At 38.4% G+C, this 16,207-nt stretch overlaps 1 protein-coding gene across 1 annotated transcript; it reads right to left on the bottom strand.

Annotated features, from left to right (window-relative positions):
• Positions 1–927: 927 nt before the first annotated feature.
• Positions 928–2,905, bottom strand: LOC111902214 (pentatricopeptide repeat-containing protein At1g07590, mitochondrial). Its single transcript, XM_023898067.3, has 2 exons — positions 2,372–2,905; positions 928–2,245 (listed from the first exon to the last, which is right to left on the bottom strand). The coding sequence occupies exons 1-2, from the start codon at positions 2,855–2,857 to the stop codon at positions 995–997; spliced, it is 1,737 nt and encodes a 578-aa protein (XP_023753835.1). The 5' UTR covers positions 2,858–2,905; the 3' UTR covers positions 928–994.
• Positions 2,906–16,207: the final 13,302 nt, after the last annotated feature.

The following is a 16,207-nucleotide window of genomic DNA, read 5'->3' as shown; positions in this document are numbered from 1 at the left end:
ATATTTTGATTTTTGATTTTTTGATAAGAGTACACACACAATGATACTTCATCTTCATGTGTTCAAGAACACAAACATTGATTATTTATCTCCAACCGTTTAAGAACATACAAACACTCATGATTCTCCAACCCAGAAATCGACAATAAATATGATGAACTCAAAAACATAAATTCATAAATCATTTGAGTTCTTTGTATTGTTGTCTATTTTCAGATATGGCGAAGAATAAACACCCACACATACACACATTATAAAGAACTCAAACCCATATTTGATAAAGAACACAAACACAAACAAAAAAAATATTGATGCATGTTTTTAGATCTGATGAAGAACACCAACACAAACCTAGAAGTCAAAGCTCGAGTTCAATGTGTTCTTGAACATAAATGGAAAATAGATTTTTGGGTTTGAGTTCAAAAATCGTTTTTAGATAGAGAAATAGTGATGTGTTTGTTCTTGAGTTTGAACAAAAGATGAAGATGAAGAATTACGTTCTTGAGTTTGAAAATCAAACACCCACACACTCATACGAAAATCTTCATCAGATGTGCAAATCTAAATTCTTCATTAGATCTGCAAATCCAACTTCTTAATCGATTGTTGAAAATCTTTTGTTCTTAGAAACTTGGGGTATGAAATCGATTCTTGAAATTAGTGTGTGTTAATGTCACATCGTATGATTTTGAGCATAAAAGGGTAATGTACTTAATTTTATTTATTTATTTTTTTTTTAGTTTTCAACCATGTTTATATCTAATATGCAAAATAGTTAAAACTAATACAATGATCTTGTTATATTTTTATACAAAACAATGTTTACAAATTTATGATTAATAATTATGTCTTTATTATTATCTATATTATTTTAATTTATCAATACTGTAGTACACGAGTTTTACCCTAGTAAAGGATAAAAAAAAATCAAGAACACCTCTGATTTATATAAAGATTTAAGCAATATAAAAACCAAAAGTACAACAAAAAAAAACTATCTCCTAAACTGTTCAAGAACCTTCAAAAGACTATACGTCTCAGAATCCGGCCTAGACCCACCAAGAATCATCCGTTTCAAAAGATTTGAATCACAAACTTTAGCCTTCACATAACACTTAATCAAAGCATTATAAACAAAAGTATATTTGGCATAATTCCCTTTCGTCAATTCATCAAACACCTTCTCTGCATTCTCCACATCACCAATCTCTGCAAAAACCTCCAACATTTCATACCCCGTTTCCATCCATGGCGTCGACCTTTTCACACTGCTACTCGTCATCACACCCATCCCCAACTCCATCGTCTTCAAAGCTTCCTTCTTCAACCCCGCTTTCAAACAACCCACAACAAGATGCCTGAAAGTAATCGAGTTTGCTTTGCATCCATACGTCTCCATTTCCCTATACAACCCTGTCGCTTTACTAATACACCCTCGTCTACAATACACAGATATCAAACAATTAAACATCTCGGTTGATTTCATCTCGTAATTTGACTTCATCTCTGACCAAATTTCTTCACCTCGATTCACATCTCCAATCCTCCCAAAAGCTTCAATCGCCAACACGTAGCTTTTTGATTTAACACGGGGTTGTTCTTGTATGATTCTCCAAGTTCTTTCTAAATCCTTTGATTTTTTCAAATACCCGTAGAGTATAACCAGTATATCTAATGTTGACCAGTTTTTTCCAGTCATTGACTTTTCGATTTCTTCAATGTAAGTTTCACAAGCGGTGTATAGCCTAGCTACAGCATGTGCAGTGGCGATTATGCAGAAAGTAATCTCATTTGGTTCAACATTTGCATGATTCATGTCATCAAACACCTTATTTAAACCATGGATGTTGTGTTGATTGGCTTCCATTTTCAAAAGGATGTTGTAAGTGGAGACATGGCGGGAGACTTTATCGGCTTTCATTTGGGTGAGGATTTTGGGGATGGATTTTCTTCGGGAAGGGGAGGAATGGAGGATTATTAAGCGGTTGAAGACCATGTAAGAGATGGAGTGACCGAGTTCCCTCATTTTTTTCATGTAAGCTAATGATAATCTTATCATACCTTTATCTAAGCAAACCATCACAAGATTGTTGTAGAGTAATTCGTCTTGGAACTCTGAAGGGATATGAGAAAAGAGCTTTTCACCTTGTGGTATCCCATGAAGCTTAGCGGTGAATTCTAGAAGAAATGAGTAATCCAGTTGTTTTGGCATGTAGGGTCTTTCCCTAATCACCCATTCCATCACCTGCAACGGATTAATACGCTTAAACTGTCACAGATACATCCTTAGGTGCGAGATAACAGGAGGAAAATAAACTAAAAATTTAGGGAATTGTGTCAGGCATTTACACGAACACCTTGTATGCATTACCTCGAGGGCACGCTTATTGAATTTACGCTTGCGTAAACGATTGATTGTGTGAAAAATATCGCCTCTGTGAATTGGAAACCCGTCTCCCATCCAGCTTTGGAATGCGGACCCGACAGGATCTCCTCTTTCTAGCTTCTCAATCCTCCCACATAAGCTTCTGGGAGCTTCTTCTTTATCCTCTCTGGTTGATTCCTCACCACCAATTGTTCGTGCACTGTATCTGATTTCTTCTTCCTTGATAGATTCTGAGACATCTGTCACTTGAGTAGAGAATCTAAGAGTTGTAGGACTGAGGAGGTGTTGGGAGGAACAAGAGATGGAAAGTGCTCGACGAAATGCTAGAAAGAACCGGCGTTCAAACAGGTGGCTTGCTGCTTGCATGCCTTTGGAAGACCACTCTCGTCTCAAAGTTATTTTCCAGGTAAGTGTCGGAATGTGCGAATTGTTGATTTTGTGGATGCGTCTGTTTAAGCTAACCAAAACCATGAATAAGGTTTAAGAATGCAAACTCATTCCGCATGAATTTATTAAACAATTTCGTTAACTAGCATACGAATTAATTAATAGAAGACAAAATTGCAAAATTGGTCTGTATGCACTTTTTTAGGGTTTTAGTCAAAATCACAATTTTTTTGGATTGATAGTCCTTTTGACCTAGTTTGATTGTGGTTTTGGTCCCTCAAAAAACTTAAAAGACTAAAATGCCCTTCTTGTATTTTTTTTTATATTTTTTCTATTTAATTTAATGTTTTATTATTAATAAACATTGGGTCCACCTCTCTCTCTCTCTCTCTCTCTCTCTCTCTCTCTCTCTCTCTCTCTCTCTCTCTCTCTCTCTCTCTCTCTCTCTCTCTCTCTCTCTCTCTGATCGTCTTCTTCCTCAAGAACAAATCTGGAGTGTGTGTTGTTTAAGAAAAAACCAAGAAATAAGGAGTAACTCTTCCTCTTCGTCTTCTTCCTCAAGAACAAAGGTACTTTTCAGTCATTTTCGTCGGGGGTTCTCACCGATTCCGGTGTTTTGTCGGGGTACGATCGGGATCAGATAGCAAGCTCTCTTCCTCCTTCAATCAATGTGGATGAAGATGTATGTAGTGTGTTCTCTTCTCTCAATATCTACCCCACCACTCACCTCCACAGCTCGAAGTTCCTCCCTGAGAATCTCCATTGCGAATTTCACAATTTGGATCTCCGATCGGCATCGGCGAGGGTTCCGTTCACCACTTTTGGAGCGATAGTGGTTTAAGAGGTGTAAACACCAGTTACAGTAATCGGCTATCATTGCTCCTCCTGATGTTGCAGATCTGTTACATGCCAGTGGAAATGGAGAACGAAGGCGTTCAGTGGTGGCTACGAATTGCCAGCAGTGGTGGGTGGGGGGAAACACAGAGTGCAGTTGGTGGTGGTGACTGGGTCAAGGGCAATGAAATCACAAGTAATAGGTGGAACAATATCGAATATGAATCATTTGTTCCTCAAATCATTTTGAAACAAAAATCGATTATGGAAATAGATTTGTGCATACAAGTTCATCCCCCAAAACTAATTTGTTTGTGTGTGTGTTTAATTTTTGAAATCAAGTTCCAGAAACGAAATACAAAATCGGTTTCATAAATGAAATACAAAATCGATTTCAAAAACAAGTATAGGTGTGCATCTGATGTTTTTGGTCTTGAGTTCTTGAATTACAAAACCAATTTCAACAGTATGTGTTCTTTTTAGGAAGAAGACGACACACACACACACACAGAGAAGGTGGGTCCTTCTTATTTTTTTTAATTACTAAAATAAATAAATTAGTAATAGATTTAAGAAGAAATGAAAGAAAAATGAAAAATAAATACCCTAAGGGTATTACAGTCATTTCACTATTCAGAGGTACTAAAAACACAACAAAACTAGCTCAAAAGGACCACGAAACCAAAAAAGTCGAGGTTTGGACTAAAACCCAAAAAAAAATACATACCACAGGGACCATTTTTGCAATTTTGTCTTAATAGAATTTGGCTCCACCAATTTAACCTTGGCAAAGAAAACTACTCATAATACGCAAATTGCAAACATGAGAACACAGATCTCATAAAGAGAATAAGAAAGAAAATCAGCAATTTAAAATTTTCAGAAAGAAAATCAGAAAAAAAATAAATAAATAAGAACTCGCCATCTTTATTTATTTTGAGGGTGTTTGGCTTAGTTTTTGTGGAGCAAAACTCCTTTTTGTAAAAGGACTTTTACAAAAGTTGTTTTTTAAAATGTGTTTGAATTTGCTTTTGAAGGAAAAAAGTCAAAAGTTAAAGTGTTTGGGTTAACTTTTACGAGAGAGTAGGGAATCATATGTTGTGAATGAATAATTGATTAAGATAGATGGGGGTATATTGGTAATTTAATATTTTTATTGTTGAAAAGTTGAGAAAAGTCACATAATCATGACTTTTCAAAAAGGCTCAATTTACTTTGTTGAAAAAGTCATTTCCAAAAGTCATTTTCACTTGAACAAACATCTTTTTGACTTTTTTAAAAAGATACAAGTAAAAATGATTTTAAAAGTTAAAACAAACATCCTCTTTATCTTTTTTAGAACTACAAATCCGAAGAAGAGCAACATCTAATATTTGTCAAACAATTTTTTTTAAAAAAAATGTTTTTAAACATATTTCTACATATAAAAAACTATATGTAAACATATTTAAACGTGTTTAAAAATTAAACATCTTTACCATATTTATATGTACACTTTAAATATAAAAACCCATTTATACGTATAAAAATATATATATTTATATGTATCTTATCACTTGACTATATATTTTTACAAATAAACACATCATATATAAGTGTATTATATATACGTATTCATGTATTTTACAAATAAAAACATTATACATATAAAAGACATTATTTATGTGTATAAAAGAACATATAAGATCATATTTATATTTTTTTTTGAACGGCAGCAAACAAATATATTAAGACAAAACTAACAAGATGCTAGGAGTATAGATCATTAAGACTGAGTAGGATTTTGAAGCCACAAACTCCAATTAATCCTAGCCTTAGAGTTACGAGACGAGAACCAACGAAACGAAATATCAACAATGGAATCAAAAATCCTATCTTTTCTAGGCTTATTACTACTAAACAAAATCCCATTACGGAACGTCCAAAGCACCTAAATGACCACTGAAAAAACCGAGTCAACAATCAACCGTTGTTGTCTAACATTAGGTCTCACATCAATCCAGTCCATCATGTCTCTCATGGTGAGAAAACAAGGATATCCAAATCAAGCCATCGACTAACCCGCCTCCAAATTTGAGTTGCAATTGTGCACTGAATAAACAAGTGCAACACCTCTTCAGTAGCATTGTTATACAATGGACACAAAATCGAGTCAAGATCCACCCCTCTATCCATCAATAAACGCCAAATAAAAACATTTATTTTAATAGGAACTGAGCGATTCCATCTAGTGGGCAAGGAACCCGACGGAAGTCTTGAATCATCGATCCAATTCCTAGACGATTTAACCGAAAAGCACCCCGAATTATCAAGATTCCAAACCCATTTGTCTGACTCCGTGCCAAGCTGAAAGTCATCCAACAAAGACATCAAACTCGCAAGCTGCCCCTGTTCAACCCCTCCTCTAATATCACGACGCCAAGCAAAAACCCAACCCGCCGGCGACCAAATAGTCTCTAACTAAAGAATTTTGATTAGAAGCTAGTGCAAACAATCTTCCGAATTGCACCATAATATGAACATCCAAGCACCAAACATCGTGCCAAAACCGAATAGTAGCTCCATTACCGATCACTCTAGCCATGGCATTCGAAGGCAGTAAACCACTCTCATGAAGATGATTAATAGTCCCAACAATTTTTTGCCAAACACCAACATCACTTTGTATTCTCGAGCCCCCAGAAAAACCTCCCCCTTCACCATAAAAAAACTTTAAAACTTTCACCCATAAGGCTTCAGGCTCGTTAAAGAATCTCTATTTCCATTTATATAAAAGACCTAGATTAAAAGCATCTAAACTACCAATACCCAAAACACCCTGGTCAAAAGAGTTTAACGTCAAATTCCACTTAACCCAATGAATACATTTTTGACCCTCTTCCATACCCCAAAAAAAAAAACGAGCCCTCATATTCTCCAAAACCTGCAAGACAGCAACAGGAGGCCTAAAAATATATAAGTAACAAATACCAAGGCTACCCAGGACTGACTTAACAAGAGTTAAACGACCACCAATAGATAACAATCTAGCTTTCCAAGACGTCAATCTCTTCTTGAAGCGATCTATAATTATTTGCCATCCTTTAACACGCACAATAGATTCGCCAACCGGAACACCAAGATACACAAACGGAAAAGATCCAGCCGAGCTGCCTGTAAAAGAAGCGAGATTGGTGATTTCAGACCTACCAAACCCCACGCCATATAGAATAGATTTAGAAAGGTTAAGATTTAGACCCGAGACTAAATAAAAACATCTCAACACCCGAATCAAATTTCGGACATTATTCTCATTCCACTATCCCATAAAAATAGCATCATCTGCATAAAACAAATGAGAGATAACTAAATCATGTGAATCAAGTTGGTCCCCCCTAAACACACCTTTCGGCACCGCATCCTCTATAGCAATATGAAGGCCCTCCGTATCAATAATGGAGAGAAAGGGCGGCAAAGGGTCACCATGTCTCAGCCCTCTAAACAACTAAAACTCATACGTAGGGAAACCATTCAAAAGAACTGAAGAACGAGCATTATAAATCATCCCTCTGATCCACACTCTCCATCTCTCCCCAAAACCAAGAAACATCATAATCCTATCAATATAATCCCAACTAACTGAATCATACGCTTTTTCAAAGTCAACTTTAAAAATCATCAATTTCTTCTTCTTGTGGTTGAACCATCGAACCATCTCATTCACAAGAAGAGTACCATCTAGAATTTGCCTAGAGTTGAGAAAAACAGATTGCTCCAACCCAATAACATCATGTAGGACCGGTGCTAACCTATTAGCCAACAGTTTAGCAATAACCTTAAACTGCATGCCAACGAGACTAATAGGCTGATAATCATTGATACGAATAGAATTGTCAATCTTAAGAATCAATGTAATGAAAGAAGAATTACACCCAATGGGAAACCTAGGATTGACACAAAATTCCTGCACAAAAGCCACAACATCATCACCTAAAATCTCCCAAAAATTCCTGAGAAATCGGAAAGAGAATCCATTAGCACCCGGCGCCCGGTCCAACCCACAGTCCCACACCGCACTCTCGATCTCTTCACTAGAGAACCCAGAATCTAGAGAATTAATCGTACCCAGATGAAGAGATATGAATCTATCACTGTTACGGCCTATCAATGCTCCCTTAAAAGGTTGGAATTTAGAAGCATAAAAATTATAAAAGGCTTTTTTAACTAGAGGTGGGCCCGTAACCCACTCCCCGTCAATAGAGATGCCCCTAATAAGTCTCTGACGTCTTCGTTGCTTCAACATGGCATGAAAAAAAAAATGAGTTCTCGTCCCTCTCGATAGCCCATTTAAATCGAGCTTTTTGGGTTGAATCAAGAGACCGAGACTTTTCCAAGGAAGCCAGATCACCGAGAATGGCCATTCTCTCCCAAGCCAAATCATCACACGGGCCACCATCATCAAAGATCTTATCAATATCAACCAATCTAGATAAGAGACGGTTACTATAAACTCTAGAATCCTCCTTATAATTACCCGCAACCAATTTTTTATTTGGTCTTTCAAGAATTTATGTTTATTTTTTAACACAACAAACTTACTCCAAGACCTGTCAACCACGAACTCCTTGACATCATCTTTCACCATATCATGAAACCCATCAAGTTCTAACCAAGAGTTGAAGAATTTAAATGATGAAGGACCATAATCCACCAAAGACACATGCAAGAAAATAGGGCAATGATCAGACCACCTTCTATCAAGAACCAAAACTTGAAGGTGGTCAAATCTATCATAAAAAGCTTCATCCACCAGAAACCTATCCAACTTAATTAACTTGGAACCAATAGCGTCGATTCTAGTGAACTGCTTCCCAGTCATAGGCACATCTATGAGACCCATATCATCAATAAAATCATTAAAAGCAGAAACCGTAATAGGACAAAAAATCGACCCCATTCTTTTAGTCACCTCCCTAACAACATTAAAGTCTCCAAAAAACACGTAATTCCCACCGTTCCTCCTTTTAAAATCCTTAAGATATTGCCACAGGTCAAATTTCTCTAGGACTCTTTGAGGAGCATAAATATTAACCATGTAACAAGGAAAACTAAAAAGGAGCCCAAACTCCTCCAACTATAACCACATTATCCATATAATGAACACTACTTTTTGCAAACACATTAGGGTCCCAAACAGAAAGAATACCCCCTGAGAGACCCCGAGCACAACTACACGCCAAATCAAGACAAGGATTACCCCACATACTCCTAACTTTGAACAAATCAATTTTTGTCATTCTAGTCTCCTGTAACCCTAGAAATGGCACCCCATTCTGGATACATTTAATGTGGCGAATCATTTTAATCAAAACCGTATTTATACATTTAAAAATTGTATGTATATATTTAAAAACATATTATATATTTCAAAGTGTATTTTATATATTTAAAATATATAAAACCATATTTATATTTAAAAACATATTTATATGTTTAAAAATGTAAATACGAATTTGCCGTAAGAGTAAATTACAGAAATGGCCCCTATGCTTTGGTGAGATTTGTAGTTTTGATCCCTAAGTTTAAAAAATGATAGGTTATATCCATGTGATTTATGAATATTGCAGTTTTGATCCTTGCAATATTCATAAACGATAGGGATGCAACCTATCAATTTTTATATTTAAGGACCAAAACTACGAATCTGATCAAAGCACAGGGACCATTTTTGTAATTTACTCTGCACGTAGTTATAACAAACAGTGAAATCGGCGGGGTTGTATAGCATTGCTTTTTGGAATATGATGAGAGCTAGTAACTTCGAAACCTGCCAACCTCCCTTATACAAAAGTATTGTCCAGCTTGGTGGTAATTAAAAACCATGTAAGCAAATGATCACAAGATTATTCTTGAGTAATAGCTTCTCACCTTGTCGTATCCCATGAAGCTTAGCAGTGAATTCTAGCATATATGAGTAATCTAGTTGTTTTGGCATCTATGGTCTTTCCTAATCACCCATTCCATCAACTGCAAAATATTACACCGTCCTTAGGTTCCGATAGGATATTCCAATAGCATAATAAGCCAAAATTTAGGCGCATTGTTTCGGACATTAACATGAACACCATACTATTACCTAAAGGGCAGGCTTATTAAATTTAAGTTTGCGTAACGATTGGTGGTGTAAATATCACCTCTGTGAATTGGAAACACGTCTGCCATCCAACTTTGGAATGTGGACCCAACATGGTCTCTTCTTGATTGCTTTTGTATCCTCCCATATAATATTCTGGGAGCTTATTCTTTATGCTCTAATGATTCCGCATTGTCGATTGTTCATCCTTTGTGCTTGATTTCTTCTTTGGCATCTTCATACTTGATAGATTCTAAACTGTCAGTCGCTTGAATAGAGAATCTAAGAGCTTTGGGACTGGGAAGGTGTTGGGAGGAACAAGAGATGAAAAGTTCACGACGAAACTCTAGAAAGAAGCATTCAAACATGGTAAATTAGAGGATTTGGAACACCACCTTTGGCATCCTGATTTATTCATAAAAATAAACTACAATTAAGGACTCAAAACATTGGATTAAAACAGTAACATACCTGGGTTTTCTTGAAGTTTGAGACTTCTTGCAAAGGTTCATGTTGATAAAGTTGGTTTCCAATTTAAATAAAGGGTTTTAAACGACTTTTTTTGTATAAATATATATTATACAAAAGTATTATTTTTTTTATAAAGAATTAATTTTTTTATAAACGAGTCATTATATTTTCTAAGTTTTGTATGTTGATCATTTAACTTGTAAACCTCGTTACCCAATAACGTAGGATGCTGCGTGTCAGACTTTGGTGACATGATACTATTTGGTTATGTGGCACTAACATGAATGATGATGTATCAAAATTGAAAAAAAAAATACACAAAAGGCACTAACTAAGCTTTGTAATGAGAAAATCAGTGGATGGTGTCTCTCTTCAAAGCTATATCAACGAAAGCAGTATGATGGTGGTAACAGAGAGATACATAGGGTTTGAAATGAGATAATGAGAGGACTCTTGGTAATAGAGGATGGTAGTAACAGAGGACTGCTGGCCATAGAAGATAATGAGAGAAAGAGAGAGATACGTAGGGTTTGAAATGAGATTGTAATGTTCAGATTCTTGGAGGTATTATAATTTATTATATTCTTGAATTTTAAGCAGTGCCACATCGTGGTGAAGGAATACCACGACGTGGAAATGGTCGTTGTATCGCGGGTTTTAAATGCCTCCCTTAGGACAATCCATGCTGACATGACCAACCCTGCTACACTTGTAGCAACCCAAACGCCTAGAACGACAAACCCCATTGTATAGTTTTCTGCACAAGCTGCACTGACCCCGACCCTGTTGGCCCCTCAATCAATGATCTGAAGTTTTAGGTCTCTTCTCAGGACCCTCCACTGCATGCACCTGATCTGGCCCCCTCTTTCCTAGGTGCTCCAAATCGTTCTCTCGCTCTCGAGGTCTAGAAATCATATCATTCAGGGTCTTGCACCCTGATACACTCACAAAATCCTTAATCTCATCCCTCAGCATATCATGATACCTTACCTTCTTCATTTCCTCATCCGCTGCATACTGTATAACCAATAAAGCCCTCCCCCAGAACTTGGCAGTGATTTATTCCATAGTCTCAATAGTCTGGCGGAGATCCTGAAACTCTCGCTCCAACTATTGTACCTTAATCACCGGTGCAAACTCAACTCAGATCCTGGTCGAAAAATCATCCCACGTCATAGCATCAACATCATCACCTACCTCACATCCTACTTCCTCCCACCAGTCCTGTGTCCTGTCCTTCAAAAGGCGGGAAGCAAATCTGACCTTCAACTCCTTGGGACAGAAACTCGTCTTGAACGTGTTAGCCATATTCTCTAACCATCTCGTACTGGAAACAGGGTCATTCTCCCCAGAGAACGTTGGAGCTCTACAAACACGAAACTCATGGAAAGAAAGAGTGCGAGCTCCAACGATAGCCATAACCTCAGCACGGAACGCGCCCAAGTGCTCATCCAAAATCTCCATAATCCCTTCCTTGACCGAACCAAAGATCATAGGATTTTGCTCCAAAATACCACGGGTAATATCCGATGAGATGAACTCCCGCATTTGCTCGCTAATCGGCTCGATACCTGTACCTAAGCCGGAACCAGAACCAGGACCTCCTTCCTAAGTGCTCATCACCGAACTAAAATACAACATGCAAATGATCAGAACATATTCAACAATCTTCATCCCACAAGCTTCCTAGATTCTCCAATACTATCCCCGATTTGAGTATGGATCCTGTGCTTTCAGTAATACAAGCCTAGTACTACCTTCCACACCTATCCATACTTTCCTCAAGAATCATCCTAAATCCTCTAAGTCACCTTCTCAAACCGATGCACCAAATACTCACTAAATAGTGCAACTAACCCACTGAAGAACTTCCTAGGCTCTCCTAGGTTCCTGAACTTACCTTGCCATCAGCTACTAAATGATTCTCATCGATGTCAACAAATTGTCTCATTAATATACTCACATGCAACAGAGATCTGATAATCCTTCGAGTAAAAGACTCAACCCTAGAACGGTTGGACTCAGACAAGAGCTGCACAATATAGTCAAATCTATCACTCTGAGATTATTTAACTTGTGCAACATGTGACATAGCATATTCACTTCCCACAAAGCACAAAACAAGCAGCATTCGGGCAACGAAAAATCTAACTAGCATATCCCTACTCAGCCATTCTATCTATTGATCTAAAAATCATAGTAGCATATAATTCTAAAAGCTCGTATAATCAGGCATATAAAGGCATTGTATCCACCGATCTAAAGATCATACTAGCATGTAATTCTAAAAGCTCATACAATCAGGTAGGGTTGAGCATCGGAACAGGGTACCCGCTTTAAGAACTGGAACCGCCGATTCCGGAACCGAAACCGCCTTAAGCGGTTCTGGTTCCGGATCCTAAAACTTTGGGAACGCCTTAAATGGTTCCAGTTCCGGTTCTTACTTTTTCGGAACCGTTATCCGCCGGGTACCCGCCGAAACCGATTTGTTTAGTGAGGAGACTCACACAGATAATCCCTGGTTGTTGGTCCGACAATTTCTTAAGCTATCAATATCAAATAACACTGAATTAACAATTGGAGTCCAATCTATACCCTTTAATTCATACTTAGGGTAAAAGACCATTTTACCCCTTACCTAGCTTGGCCCAAGACTAAGGCCCAATCTTTCCATCCAAAAAGGTCCAAAACCAATTAACCATCCAAGGCCCGCATATGGCCCAATTTTCCAAATTGGGCCCACATATCTACATGGGCCTTACCTTAAGGCCCACCAATTATTCCTAGACCAAACACCTGCATTCAGATGACCCAATAATGCTCCCAAGCAATCAAGCCCAAACCGAAGCCCAAACATGCAAGGCCCAACAGACTAAGTATGCGGGGCATACTCAGCATGTACGCGTAGTGTACTCGCTTGAAGGCTTGTACGCTAAGCATACCTACTTGTACGTTGGGCGTACTCAGCCCTTCAGCCCAAAACTTGATTTTAACACTTAATCCCTTAAGACAAAGCTCCAAAACATAGATTTGACTTCCTTAAGTTGGATTACCATGCAAAGTTGCTAACTTTATGCTCATGCATGGCTAATAAGTGACTTAATGCATTCTTGTGACCAAAAATCCCATAAAGCTTGCACCTTTATGCTTAAGGAATCAAATACAAACTCATATCTAAAAGGACAATCCCTCAAAACGTATTAACTCTTCCATCAACCCAAAAAGGACCAAAAGCATAACAAAATAAGCTATAAGTAGATCTAAAAATCTAGAAGCCAAGGTTTAAACTTGATACCTCAGAAAGCTTGCAAAAAAGATGATGATTCTAGCTCTAAAACCTTTTCACCAAGCAAGGTAACTTCAAACTTCTCTACTTCTTTCATAAAGGCAAAAATGGGCACCAAAGTCTTCTTAATAGCTCAAGAACACCACCAAGAGGCTAAGGGTTGATTTAGGGTTTCAGGATTTTGGGGATGGTAAAAAGGCCAACCCTAGAGACTTAAGATGCTTAAATATGGTACATTTACTTAAAATTAGGGTTTCTTACAACCCTCGTACGTCCGACGTACTCCTCGTACGCCCATCATACGAGGTCGAGGGTTCGCGATCCTTCCTCCTTGCTATGATAAGCATATACCAGTGTACGCCCAATGTTCTACTGTAACGACCCGTCTCTGATATTTATTTAGAAGTTTTCAAGAGGGACTCGGCGAGTCTATAGCCCGACTCGTCGAGTAGGGACGAGATTTCGAGCACGTGTAAGTCGGCGACTCGGTGAGTCTGCCTGCCAGGAAAAAACCCTAAATCCCCGGGTTTGCTCACTATTTAAGCAGTGCTATGTGCCCCAAACTCGCCTCTTTCACCCTCAGAGAGCTGTGAGAAACCCTAAACCCATCCCTTGGTTGATTAAAGTGTTTTTGTGTGGATTCTTGAAGGCTTGAAAAAGAAAAGACCAAAGAGAAGAGGTGTAGAGCAAAGATCCAAGGTCAAAATCAAAGTTCATTGAGGTATTTCTTGGAATCCTTCTGTTTTATGCTTAGAACCTCCATTAGAACATTTCTAGGGCTAGTTTGATGTATTTTCCAACCTTATAGTTGTATGGATGCCTTAATAGGTAGAGATATCCCTAGATCTGTTCATTTAGGAGTTGTAGAGCCCGGATCTATTGCCTTTTTGAAGTTGCTTTGCATGAGAACCCTAGATCTAGCCTTTATTATGCTTTTTGAGCCTTATAATCTTCATGGATGCTTATGGACACGTAAAGATAGAATCTTTACATGTTAATCGAGCTAAGGGAGCCCACATCTATAAGTTTTATACGTTGGATTCAAGCAGAATCGAGCTTAGAGTAGCTGCATGCATGCGACTCGGCGAGTCGAGTCGCGAGTCCCCGATTTTTCCCCTTTTGAGTGATGTCGAGTGGGGACCTATGAGTAGTAGAGTGGACTCAGTGAGTTGGAGGACAGAATCCGTGATGGAGGGACTCGACGAGTTGTTCATACAACTCGGCGAGTCCAAGACAATCTTCTTAGCTCAAGAACAACTCGTCGAGTTGTTCATACGACTCGGCGAGTCGGATGCAGATTGCCTGAGTTTTTGAATCGAAAGGGAACTCGTCGAGTCGATGCCATACTCGACGAGTAGCCACGAGTAGGGTTGAGAAGTGAGAATAGAGACTCGGCGAGTTGGCGGCCCAACTCGGTGAGTCAGGACAACTATAGGTTGACTTTGACCGGGAGAGTTGACTTTGACCTGGGGTAAAAGAGTCATTTTACCCCAATGCAGTGATTAGCATTTGATTGAGTGTGTTTATGGATTTGTAGTCGGGGAGATACCGGAGCAGCAGCAGATAGCTTCCAGAGCCATACACACATCAACCAGTTCACGAGGTGAGTTTCCTTCTAGTAGGAACGGGTCTACGGCCACAATGCCGACCCGTTTAGTTAACAGTAGTTCCGGACTTCAGTCCGATGCAGTAGTTAGAGTGCTTGATGTCTTTGTGATTCAAGCATGTTTGGTGTTATGTGTTCCGGACTTTGGTCCGATGCAGTATGTGTGTTATGTTAGCAAATACGTGTTTATGTTATGCTATGTTCAGACAGTTCCGGACTTCAGTCCGATGCAGTTAGTTCTGGACTCCGGTCCGATGCAGGGACAAGGTCCCAGTCAGTTCCGAACTTTGGTCCGATGCAGTCAGTTCCGGACTTCGGTCCGATGCAGTCAGTTCTGGACTTCGGTCCGATGCAGCTAGTTCCGGACTTCGGTCCGATGCAGTGGACAAGGCCTAGTATGTGCTTTATTTGTTATTGTGTGGTATGTGGTAGTCTGGGGGAGCTCACTAAGCTTCGTGCTTACGGTTTCAGTTCTTGGTTTCAGGTACTTCCGCAAGTAAAGGGAAGAGCTCAGGATGATGGCATCGCACACACCGCAACTTCAGTTTTTGTCCTGGGAGTTGATTCAGATTCTTGGATATGTTTGATACAGTTGTGACACAGTCTTTCTCACAATATTTTAGTATGGTTTTGGGATACGCAATGCATGGTTTTATTATGTGATACTCAGTTTTACGGTTTTTGCTATATTAAAATGAAATTTTCGGGTCGTATTTTTGGGATGTTTCAAGTTGGTATCAGAGCCTTGGTTTGAGGGATTTGGATACACTTCCAGGTGTATCTAAACTCAAACTAAGGGAAAAATAAAAAGATTTTCAAAAGGAAAATGTTTTCGAAAGAATTTTGAAAAGCACTTAGAAAGAAAAGATTTTTTTTAAAAAAAAAAACGAGATAAGGGTGTGGTGCATGCGATCAGTCGAGCTCAAGTAAGTATTCCCAAATTACCCATACAAGTTTATTAGTTCAGTTTCAGTTTTAGTTCCAGTTTCAGTTTTAGTAGAACAACATGCTAGTATAGGACTAAGGATCTAGGAGGATGCCTTATGTGCCTGCTATATGTGTTTCAGCTTTATGAGAATTGCATGCTAGTATTGAGTAGACAGCAGTAGGATAGCCTGTTTAGGT

This window comes from Lactuca sativa, chromosome 9 (genome assembly GCF_002870075.4).
Source record: "Lactuca sativa cultivar Salinas chromosome 9, Lsat_Salinas_v11, whole genome shotgun sequence".
Lineage (NCBI taxonomy): Eukaryota > Viridiplantae > Streptophyta > Magnoliopsida > Asterales > Asteraceae > Lactuca > Lactuca sativa.
This window is presented reverse-complemented; position numbering and strand designations above follow the sequence as displayed.